This window comes from Mastomys coucha, unplaced genomic scaffold, assembly GCF_008632895.1.
Source record: "Mastomys coucha isolate ucsf_1 unplaced genomic scaffold, UCSF_Mcou_1 pScaffold1, whole genome shotgun sequence".
NCBI classification, from domain to species: domain Eukaryota; kingdom Metazoa; phylum Chordata; class Mammalia; order Rodentia; family Muridae; genus Mastomys; species Mastomys coucha.
This window is the reverse complement of record NW_022196891.1, coordinates 40,634,415-40,646,687: the sequence shown is the minus strand read 5'-3', so window position 1 is coordinate 40,646,687 and position 12,273 is coordinate 40,634,415. Positions and strand designations below refer to the sequence as shown.

The 12,273-nt window shown below is 36.4% G+C and overlaps 1 protein-coding gene across 1 annotated transcript in view; it reads left to right on the top strand.

The window, feature by feature from the left end:
- The window catches only part of Cdc73 (cell division cycle 73), a 102,104-nt gene that overhangs the window by 72,954 nt on the left and 16,877 nt on the right, over positions 1-12,273 (top strand). Inside the window, exons 12-13 of the mRNA XM_031384296.1 lie at positions 3,468-3,503; positions 3,961-4,048. Of these exons, the coding sequence (XP_031240156.1) occupies positions 3,468-3,503; positions 3,961-4,048 (124 nt within the window). The remainder of the gene's footprint in view (positions 1-3,467; positions 3,504-3,960; positions 4,049-12,273) is intronic.

Sequence of the window (12,273 nt, the reverse complement as noted above, 5' to 3'; positions counted from 1 at the left end):
TTTAATTCAGTGAATGTGATAGTAATTGTTAAAAGCCTTTCCCACTTAACTTTACTATCTCAGTAAAACAATAAGAAAAAAAAAGCCCTCATTTAAATCACACATAATCTGAGGACTTTCATAATAGCTCTAACCTAGCTTTCTTTAGTTCCTCCTGTCCCAAAGGTCACTACATATGTCAGGCAGACTGCAAAATCAGATATGCCTGCCTCAGTTCCTACTCACTGCTGGGATTAAAGGCATGTATAGTGGCATTTCCCTTAAGAAGCTCTTTTAATCCCTATCTGAGTCCCCTAATTTTTTTTTTTTGCAAAAGGTGAAAATCAGATCTTGCCATTTCTGGCTTAAAAGTTATTGAACTTTTACTTGGGGAAAAAGAAGCAAACATTTTATATCCTTTGCAAATTAAAACTTATGTCAGAATATTATGTTATTCAAATGGTTGGTAGCACAAATCTATAGTCCCTGCAAGTGAGAAATGGAAAGATCAGGTGAATCCAAAAGTTCAATTCTCGTGGGATTCAACCCACAGGCTTGAAAGCTCTGTGAGGACAGATCTCACTGCTGTTTAATGACTATGTAAAATGTCTTATCAAGTAATACTTTTAAAATAAATAGTCCAAACATTTTGTTGGCTGTCATATTGACAGTGGTTGTATTTGCTTTAGTAGTAGTAATAGAAGTAGCAGCAGCAGCAGGGCTCAGTAAGTAGCATAAATATATGCCAGGTCTGTCTAAGGACTTGGAGCACATCATTATTTTTAATTTTTTTGTTACATTTAGTAGGACGTAGAATTACCTTTATTTTGCAATTGAGGAAAGAACTAGGTAGAATGAGTCACCTTACCAGTTTAATTTGTTTAGGCAGTAGCAAATGTGGGTTTTGAGTTAAATCATGAGATCAAACCTTTACTATTGATCACTCTGTTATTTATTTATTTAAAAAAATATTAGGGAGTACTCATTGCAGAGCAGTTTCATACTGACATTTTTGTTCCAGTATATTGAGTTCCTTGATTATTTGAGCCTATCAAATCCATTGACCATATATTTTCTGCCTATTACTTTCTTTTGCTTCCCCTTAGCAAATTTCTTATGATGTATATAGGCATGTCTTTACATGTGTGTTTAAAGAAATCTAGGCTCCACATATGAGAGAAAACATCCTGTTTGCCTTTCTTAATCTAGCTTATTTTCTTTTCTATATGTATTATATATGTGTGTGTTAATGTTTGGAGATCAGAAATTGTCTGTCTTTCTTAATGTCTCTTCTACTTCGTTTTAACACAGTCTTTATCAAAACTGGAATGTGTAGATGAATTAGGCTAGATTGGCTAGCTAGTGAGCTCCAGTGACCTACCTATCTTTTAACCTCACCCCTACCCCCATCAACCTGCAGGTGTGATAGGCACAGTATCATTGTGCCTGATAATTTATGTAGGTTCTTGGTATTCAAATACAGGTTTTTGTGATTGTACAACAGACTCTACTCATTGAATCTTCTTCTAGCCCATGGATTGTCTGTATAGTTGAATCTAACTCTATTATGTATATATACTACATTTTTGGTATGAATTCATCTTTTAATGTAAACCTAGCAGTGATGTCTAGCAGGATCTTGTGGTATTTCTGTTTTTAATCTTTATGATGGGTACCTTAAATTACATTTTGGCATCAGTGTGTAATTGTTCTTTTTCCCCTCAGATCTTTGCCAATATTTGTTAGTTTTCTTATTTTTCTTTCTCTTTCTCTCTTTCTTTTTTTGTCTCCCCCCCACTCTCTCTCTCTCTTTTCTTCTTTCCTCCTTTTTAAAAGATTATACTGATGGGGAGGGGAACAGAAGGAGAAAGAGAGAGCCCTAGTGTGCCATGGTACATTATGGAAATCAGAATGCAATTTGTAGGAGTATGACCTCTTTTCTACCATATGTGCCGTAGGGTCTGAACTCAGATGTTAAGCAAATGCCTTTACCTACTGAGTAATTTCCCTGGCTTTGTTTTTTTCTTAATGTTAATTTTCACATAGGTGATAGAGAATTGCAATGTTGTTTTTAATTTGTATTTCCCTAATGGCTAAGGATATTGAACTTTTTTGTTCATTTGTTATTTGTTATTTGTACTAAGACCTTTGAGAAGTGTCTTCTTCATTCCATATATCCATTTATTGATCAGGTAATTGTGTGTGTGTGTGTATGTTTAGAGTCAAGAAATTAAACCCATGTCCAGGTTTCTGAGAACTGACGTTGAATTTGAATTTCCCTTACTATCCACTATTCACTAGTTTAATTCTGTTACACAAAAGTAGTGGTTTTAAACCACATTTCCAGGCAGAGCAACTGTTATGTAGATAGTTTCTTTTACATCTAGTTTTAGAGACCCCACTCACTCAGAGTTTACCTGTGTTAGCATCTCATTTGGGTGTCTCTCTTTTCCCCAGGCTCTCATATTACGTTTAGGTCCTATTACCACATTCTTCAGTCTCTCCTGAGATCTTTCTATTCTCCTAAATAGAATGTTTGCTCGTTTGTTTCCTTTTTTTCCCCCGGAGGGGGTGGGTGGGTAGTTTGACATAGGGTTTCTCTGTAGCTTTAACTGTCCTAGAACTATCTCTAGTCCTACCTGGCTGGTCTCAAACTTACAGAAATCTGCCTACCTCTGCCTCCAGAGTGCTGGGATTAAAGGCTTGCACTACCACTGCCCAGCTATTGATTTATTTAACTTAATATTTACTCTTTTTTTCTGTGAAGTTCCATGGTGCTGATAAGTATTTACTTTTTGTGTTCTTCATCATAATATTATACAGAATGAATTTTAAAATTACACCAACAAGATTCCATGTGACATATAAAAAGTATTTCAGAAGATATTATATAAGTAGTGAAACTGAAGATATAGCACTATTCTCTTCAAAACATACAATAACAATAATACAACTAGAAAATTTGTGTTTCAAGTGCAACCATAATTACTACTACTGAGGTCATTTCTACAATGTATAGATTAGATATTCAGAATAGTTAACTCACTGCTCTTAAGGGACTTTTTCTGACCAGACCTCATTTAAAAATTTTAAAGAGAGAAAAGAATTTAAAAACTATTTCAGGTCTTAATCCCCAATAACTTCTTTCACTTTCCTCAGTTTCTCTGTCCTGAATCTACTGTGGTAGATGTTCTTTCAGTATCCTGGTTTTACATTTATAACAGTTAATTGATATAAAATGTTTTGTTTACCAGATCTAGACATGCATGAACATAATATAAAGCATTGTTATATTATTTGTTTCTTGTAACATCAAGCTGTTGAGGAATGCTAAAGCATTTTAATATTTGCACAAAGCAGAGGCATAAAATGTGAGATGTTTTTTGTTTCACCACTAAACATGAATATCAGCAATGTTTAGGCCTCCTTTGTAAGTCAGAAACAATTTTTTTTGTAACAATTACAATTTTGTTTTTCTCTCTTTCTAGTGTCTCAAGCAAGACCCCCCCCAAATCAGAAGAAAGGTATGATTGTGCCTTTGGTTTACTTTAAGCAGTAAATGTGGGTGAGGCAGGTTAGAAATCCAGTGCTTGTGTGTCAGGTATATCTGCTCGCTATTTTTGCTTGGCAGGAAATAAGCCATATAGGTTATTAAATATTTTTTACCATTATTACTATTTTAAAATTATTTAGTATAAAAGTATTAAGGTAATATTTTAAATTACTTTAATAAGAAAGTAATACCAGTAATGATGATTTTTTTGTTTGTTTGTTTGTTTGTTTGTTTGTTTGTTTGTTTTTTTGAGACAGAGTTTCTCTGTGTAGCCCTGGCTGTCCTGGAGCTCACTCTGTAGACCAGGCTGGCCTCAGAACTCAGAAATCCGCCTGCCTCTACCTCTCAAGTGCTGGGATTAAAGGTGTGTACCACCACCGCCCGGTGATGATTTTGTTTTTAACCATAAAATTTTTTTTTATTTACAGGGTCACGAACACCCATTATTATTATTCCTGCAGCTACCACTTCTTTAATAACTATGCTTAATGCAAAAGACCTTCTACAGGATCTGAAGTAAGTAATTTATAGTTATGTTTGTCCTCCCTCCCTCCCTCCCTCCCTCCCTTCTTTCCTTCCTTTCTTCCCTACCTCCCCTGAAACAGTGTTTCTCTGTATAGCCTTGGCTGTCCTTGAATTTGCTCTGTAGATCAGGCTGGCTTTGCCTGTCTCCTGAGTGACGAGCTTAAAGGTGTGTGCCACTGCTGCCACCACCACTACTACTGCTCATTTATAGTTTTTTAATAATTAAATTTGTTCTCTTTTAAGACAATCATGTCACTGTGAAGTTTTTATTTTTTTGCTATTATAATACAATTATATCATTTTCCTTTTCTTCCCTCTAAAACCTCTATGGTACTGCATTTTCTTTATTGGAAAAAAATGCTGTAAACACTATGATTTTGAGTATGCTTTTTCTCTCCAAACTCCTACCAGGTCCTTCCTACCTTCTTATCCAATTTCATGATTTCTTTCTCCCTCTCCCTCCTCTCTGGGTAACAAACAAACAAACAAACAAACAAAAATCCATACAAAAGTGGAAACCAGACTATACAAGCAAAAGACCAATGAGACAAAAATGCCTAAGTAAAGCAAAATGAGCCAGGAAGCATGCAAAATTACCTTCTCACGCCTGATGGGTCGTTAATATACTCAGCGAGACTCCATTAGAGAGAATTAAGATTTCCTTTACTGTAGGTATCATTTGCCTATAGCTTCTTGTTTAATCATGGGAGCCCATATCCACTTCTCAACACTGGGACCCCTTCTTTCTGGCTTTATCCTGTGCAAACCCTGTGCTTGGTGCTATGGTTTCTTTGATTTTATATGTATACAAGGAGGTGCTCCTGCAAACAAGCTGTTAGATCACTGACAGTGAGACTGCAGCCATTGTAATGGTGACCAGGAAGGATAGTGAAAAGCACCTGTTCTGTCACAGCCACTGTGGGCTCTAGGTAGAAAATCTCTCTGGAGCTCATAGATGGTGACACAAGGAATAGCGGTGGGCTAGAGGGAAAGGCAAGGTGTAACTGGGAGAAATTAAACAATTTAACAAAAGCTAAGTAAGACTTTACAAAATTATAGCCTACTATATGAATTTAGTGCAGTGGTTCTCAACGTGTAGGTCCTAACCTCTTTGGGGGTCAAACAGCCCTTTCCCAAGAGCTCCCTCACACCACCGGGAAACACATTGTCATTCATAACCGTAGCAGAATTGCAGTTATGAAAACAACAGCAAAAAGGAAAATGTAGCATGTTGGCTAAACCTGGAGCAAAGTGCACGAAAACATTAACTTCTTGAACTCAACCCTTGTACTAAGTCACCTTTCAAAAATTTTTCTCTTTAAGTCTTTCGCAGTGCAGTGAATGTGAGGAAGGAGACACGCAGGGCGTCCTCCCAAGCTTTAGGAGGTGCTCGTCAAGAGTTTTGTTTGGTGTACTGTCAGATCAGGCTTTTCAGAGGTGATTGCAAGAGTTGTGGGAAAACTTATTTTGATAAATTATTACACATGCAGAAAACCTGATCACTGACTTGGTCTGTCCACAACATGGAAAATAAACTGGATTTTCAGGAAAAAAAATTGCAGTTATGAAGTAGCACTGAAAATGATTTTAAGGGTGGAGGTCACCACAAGAGGAGGAATTGTACTAAAGGGCTGCAGCATTAGGAAGGTTGAGAACAAGTGCTTTAGAGACGTACAGGAACTTTGAGATGAAGCCCTTATGAGAAGGGCGTCTTAGTTTTTAAAAGCAATTGCTATATTTTGACTTTCTCTGGAGACCTTGAGGAGCTTCTAAAACTAATTCTGGCCCTTTCTATGGACCTCCCTACCAGGAGGATGCAGCCCTATTAGAGAGTGGGGCAGAGACATTTGATATAAGCAGAAGTAAAAGCTTAAAAAGTACAGATGAAATATATGTCCTATTTTAATTCACAGGTGTTTAGCCTTTTGAAAAGTTCAGTAGCTGCTTTCCATTTTCTTTTTAGAATGACTACATACACATTTATGTTACATTTGTTCTAATGAACACATGCATTATATTAATGCATATACAATAAATCTCATCCTTTCCTACCAACTTCAATCTTATACTTTAAGTATGTGATGATACATCTTTTTTAGTACTTTTCTTTATATTAGTGAATGTGAATAAGTGTTCTACTTAGTTATTGTGAGTTGCTTCTTTTGGGTTTTGAAAAGGTACAGACTGATCTTGACCTTCTATGTACGCAGGGCTGATCTGGAACTCTTGTTTACCAACTGGTAGGATTACAGAAGGAAAAAAAGTAATTGATTTAAATTGTTCTTATGATAGTCCTCATTGACAAGGTTTAAAATGATCCCGACTAAGTGATTAGAAAGGTTAAAAAGTTAATGAGAATCAGCATGGAAAAAAGATAGGTTTTTCTGAGTTTTTTTCTTCCTGCCTTATTGTTAAAATGGGTATATAGTATATACAATCCTGCTGGGTCTGGCATGGCTGTGTAAGCTGCAGTGTGACACAGTCCCTGCTCCTGGAGCATCACCAAGCTGTTGATGCCATGATTCCTATGTGTGCTGATGGTTGCTGTTGCCCTAAAGCTGATCTGCTGCCTCGTTATTTTACTTTCAGTCTTTCTTTCTGGTGAATATACTTCCCTCATTACTCAGAGCTAATCACTTCATAATAGATGAAACAGATGTGGTTCTCAGGTGAGGAATGGACGTGGTCGTGAAGCTGATGTGGTTCTCAGGAGTGAGGAATGGAGGTGGTTGTGAAGCTGTGGAGGAGGAGCAGGCCTTCTGCTTGGCCTTTGGGGCCATGGGAAAGAATCTAGACGACATAACCACGGAGGCCATAAAAGCCTATACAGTCCTTTGTAGAAATTGCTCATTGTGAGGCTTGGCCTTGAATTTGGAATTATATGAGGAGATACATAATACACTCCAGTTCAATGACTGCTGCATTTATTAGCCAGGGTAAACTTTGGGACATCAAGGATAGAGAGTTAAAGTGTTCTCAAGAAGAAAGGCATGGATAGAAACAGAGAGAAGATCTATTAAAACAAACAAGAAGTGCTAGATGGGTTTATCTCATAGGAGCATGGCTTGTATACAATCTATAAACAAATAGAATTAGAGGGAGCGGACATAAATATCTATAGAATTGCTAGGATATGAAACAAAGATTAGAGAATTAAAAGATGGTGTATAAGTATATAAAAAGTTAGTACTTCACATTCTCCTAGATGTGAAGACATCTAGGAGTTGACAATGCCTAGAGAGAGATGGAAGAGCTAGGTGCTTTACTTGCATAATTATTTTAACCTTAATAGTGTGTCACCTTTCTGTTCTTCCATGAAAATAGTTACTAAAGACTCCTGTCTGCTGTGCTAGGAGACTGCAAGAGCTATGCCCAACTAACCATGAAGAATAGACTGTAAAAACTATAAGGAAATGTGCTTTTGCTTCGTGTTTAGTTTTTGTTTTAAGGAAGCAGGGTTGGGACTAATGATCCAGGATTCTTAGAATTTATGTAAATTTAAGAATTTCTAAGAAATGATTAACAAAAATTAAAACTGCCGGGCAGTGGTGGCACACATCTTTAGTTCCAGCACTTGGGAGGCAGAGGCAGGCGGATTTCTGAGTTTGAGGCCAGCCTGGTCTACAGAGTGAGTTCCAGGACAGCCAGGACAACACAGAGAAACCCTGTCTCGGAAAAAAAAAAAGAAAAAAAAGGTTAAAATCTTAGTAAAGGATTGTTCAGTCTCTCTGGTCAGAAGAAGAAAGAAGGAAAAATGAGAAGAAGGAAGAAGGGAAAAAGAATGAGAAGAAGGAAAAAGAATGAGAAGGAAGAAGAATGAGAAGAAAGAAGGAAAAAGAAAGAAGAAGAAAGAGACTCCTCAGGCAAAGAGAGAGCACTTTAAATGACAGCCTGCATCCACTACTGACGCTGAGTCACTATGGAATCAGTGTGGCTCCCATTGCCCACTCTCTTATGACCTCCTCATGCTGAGGCTGCACCTTGGCACATTCCACAAAACATGGTTAAAGACACAAAACTTTAGGATACTTTTTTTTCCCTTTCACAATGTTTCATATATAAGAGAAAGCAAGTAGAAGAACTCAAAATACTGTGTTTGAGATGATTAAGAGGAGTGCTGTAATCATTGGCTGGAAACCAGTGGAACTGTAATATGTTCATGGTAGTTTTGTTCTTTTTTATTAAGTGGAGATTGCACATGTTATAATTGCATTAGGTACCTGGTAATTTAATCTTAATGGTTGCCATAGGTTTTGACTATTCCTTAAATCTTTGTGTGTGTGTGTGTGTGTGTGTGTGTGTGTGTGTGTGAGAGAGAGAGAGAGAGAGAGAGAGAGAAAGAGAGAGAGAGAGAGAGAGAGAGAGAAAGGTGAGGGGATAAAGTAATTTAGAGTATAGAAGGAAATATTTTACTATAATATATTAATATGTATAAGTCATTCTGTTTTGACCAAGTGTGGTTAATTATTAAACCACCACATATACATAAACATATGTGTTGGCAAACTTATACACACAAATCTTTAATTTTTTTCTTTAAAAACAGAATATTTAAAAATTAAAAATAAAACTCAAAACATATCCCCAAATGAGAATGTACAAGCAAAATTAGATAAATGTAGGAAGGGGAATACCAAATAAAGCATGAGTTTTAAAAGTATAGGAATTAAAAAGAGGAAAAACCACTTTCCTGTGGTTTATGCTGTTGTAAAATCTTGTATTGGTTATGTGTCTAATGTTTTCTAAGTCCTTCTTTACTTGAGTAGCTTCCTGTCTTTGTGTAACAAGATCCTCTGTTAGCCATACTTAGGTTCGTGGTCTATGTGCTGGGCCAGTTGTTTCACCCTCCAGAGATTTCCCAGAGCATACTCTATGGGCTTGGTAGTACTCTATATGGAAGATGCCTCCTAAATGGGTTGGAATAGTGGGAAGCAACCATGGCACTGAGCTCTGTCTGTATAGGCAGAGATTCTGAGCCCTCATTTTATAATTCTTAAGTAGTAACCCAATTAGGGGTGGTGTACTTCAGAGATCCTGGGCTTTGTAGCAATGAAAAGTAGTACATGATACCAGAGGTTGATCTGCCTGCTACTCTCAAGGTGGGTCAGGGCCTGGGGCATAGGGCTATTAGTTGATAAGATTGGTTTCCAGCCTCCAAGGGCAGAGTTAGGTACTTAACTGCCTGGACCTAGTTCTTCTCTTCTCCTCTTTTTAGCTTGTGAGATTCTATTCCTCCCTTCTCACAGTTACTTCCTAGGTCTGGCTCTTAGTCTTGTAGCATGTTGTATTTAGGTTCCCTGACTCCTAGTTCCCTGACCATGTTGCTTATATGCAATGTTGGCTCAATTTTAACTAATAGTTTTTCTCGAGTTGGTGCTAGCTTTGACTGATGCAGAGTAGCAAAATGGGGTTCCTCCCCAGTGCTGGCATGCCCTGAAGAGGAATCACCATCTCACAAACAGATGAAGCTTGTGAGGGCTTGAACTTCTTAGGTTAGGACTGCTGTGGGATTCTCGCTACCTGCATTCAGCTTCCCTTTTAGATGGGCTTTCTGCTGCTTTCTTGCTAGTACTGTCAGGCTCACCTTCCCTTCAGCTCACTGCTCATCTTCTTGAGGCACTTTTAAAATATGTTTTGTTTTGTATTGTTTTTACTGTTTATAAGAGGTCATATGGATTTTGCTGTCTTACCCAGAAGTACCAGTCTTCAGAACAAACAAACACCCCATGAATCTGAACATAGCTTTAAGAAATTCTGGATTCAACACATGTTCTTCTGTAGTGTGTGGGTGTGTGTGCATACGTGTGCGCGTGTGCATGTCTGTGTCAATCTGTATTTGCTTTTTAGATATTCTGATACTACTTAAAGCACTTAAGGATTTTTTGTTCATTAGGGTAAATATAAATTTAAATTCATAGTGATGTTAGGGCTGGCCCTTGGCTGACAATTTATCTATAAACATCTCCCTACCTCACTGTAGGTCAGGCCAACATAGATAAATTTCCTTGCTATTTGAATGAGAACAGTGTTTTGCCTAGTTAATCTTGTCATTGTTTGTTTATTCTGAGATTCTGGTTGTATTCCTTTGTGTAAATGGTAAAATCTAACCTACAGAAATGTGTGCCTTTTTCTGGCAACATCCATGCACTTAATTGGTTGTTACCTTTTTGTTTATATTTGATCTAGCTTCTAGCTGCTTACAGTAAGAGGACTGTATCCTGTAAGATATACTGTGTTGTTGGAACTGGAAGTTTTGAGCATATATTTTATATTTAATGCGTTTTATACATACCGTGATTAGTCTTGCAGATGTACATTAATCAGTTTAGGAATGTGTGTATTTCTTATTTGAACTGTGCTTGAGGAAAAAAGTGCAAAATATATCATTAAATATTTTCTACTTTAGCCATAAATAGACTCTTCATTTTGGAGTATTAATAGAAAAAGTATTAACCTTTATTTAACTAGTACTGTTTGGTACCTAAATTAAGAGGTTAAGATTTAATGATAACTTATTTGGAAAGGTTGTTGTGTATGTTGTTTGTTTATTCAAGAAGCAATTAACACAATATATAAATGGAAGGTCTAACCTGTGGAAGCTTATAAGATAGCAATAGGAATTTGTCATGAGTTATTATTTACACAAAATGATAAAGTTCTTCTAGCAATTAATGTAAAAAAATCATTTTCAGTTTTCTCTTGTTATAATATTGTTAATACAGTGAAAAATACAAACATGAGTGACATTTTGATAGAATCAGAATCAAATTAAATCCATTAGTTATCAACCACTGAAGACCTTGCCTACCACTTCTCATATATATTGTGTACTATAAGTGAGGATGGAATTCTTAGTATTTTTTAAATGAAAAGAAATAGTTGAAATTTATTGTTTTCTACAGTTTTGTGACCTAGAAAAGATATAGAATATATCTAGTTTGACCCAATCAGGAGAAATCCTAGGACAAGGCCCATGTGGGGGATGTATCTTTTTTCCACCATGTCATATGCAAATACAGGCTTTCAATCTTGGGTAGTCTATGAAAATCGCACCTGCTTCTCTTTTCTTTAGTTCTGGTCTTGTATTTCTGGATTTTTCAACTGAATTTTGGAATCCTCAGTGACCTGGCCTTGTTAAATTCTGTAGTTAATGCTATAGATACACTGTTTAAATTTAAACTATAGTATTAAGTAAATGAAGAAAAGGGGGAAGAATGGAACATAATAGGAAAAATAGGGAAAGTAGAGACTTGACCAAAAAATTCAGTATTTGAAAGTGGTGTGTGTGTGTGTGTGTGTGTGTGTGTGTGTGTGTGTGTGTGTGTGTTTATGAGTCCAAGAGTAACAGGTATTGATTTTAACTTTTAAGTTACTTGGTTAAGGGATAGGTTGTCCTTCCTGTGAGGCTGCCTTTTACCTGATCTTGGGATTTTTTTTTTTTTAACACTTTGTAATTTTGGATAGGTTGTTTTAAAATTCCTTCTAACTAATTTTTATGTGGTATTCATCTTAATATGGTCTAGTACTCATAGTTTGAAGAGATAACAAAATATTAACTTTCCTTTTCTTATTAGCCTTACTATGGAGAAGCCACCCAATTAAATGGACCACACTTTTAGGATAGATTGTGCCCATTTTTTTCCTTCCAAATTCAAAACATTTCCCTCATTGTTTAATGACTCATTGCAGTTGACGTCTCCCCTACCGACTGAATCAGCTGGAGGCTTCACCATGCAATTAATGCATAATTGAAACCTCCTTGACACAATTATAGTACTGGCTGTAGCCCATAGTTCAAATTGGCATAAATTCTGTTTGGTTTTATATAAAACTAAGGATTCTTCTCTCTTGTACCCCTTCAGTGATACAATGAAACAGAAACTAGAACTCAGCTTAATCTTTAACATCCTAACTTTTAACACCCCTAACAAAATGAAGATAACACAAACGTGTTATCTGTCAACATGTTTGAGAGGAAGATGGTGGGACTACACGGTTATTTAGAGTGGAAAGTGTTATTTTGGCCATGGGATTCCCTGAAGTTAGAGTTCTAAGAGGAAATCTTGCACAAAGAAACAATCAAAAGATGTGTGTGTGTGTGTGTGTGTGTGTGTGTGTATGTGTGTGTGTATATGTATATGTATACATATGTACATGTATATATGTGTGTGTGTATACATATATATATATGTGTATATATATATATATATGTATAT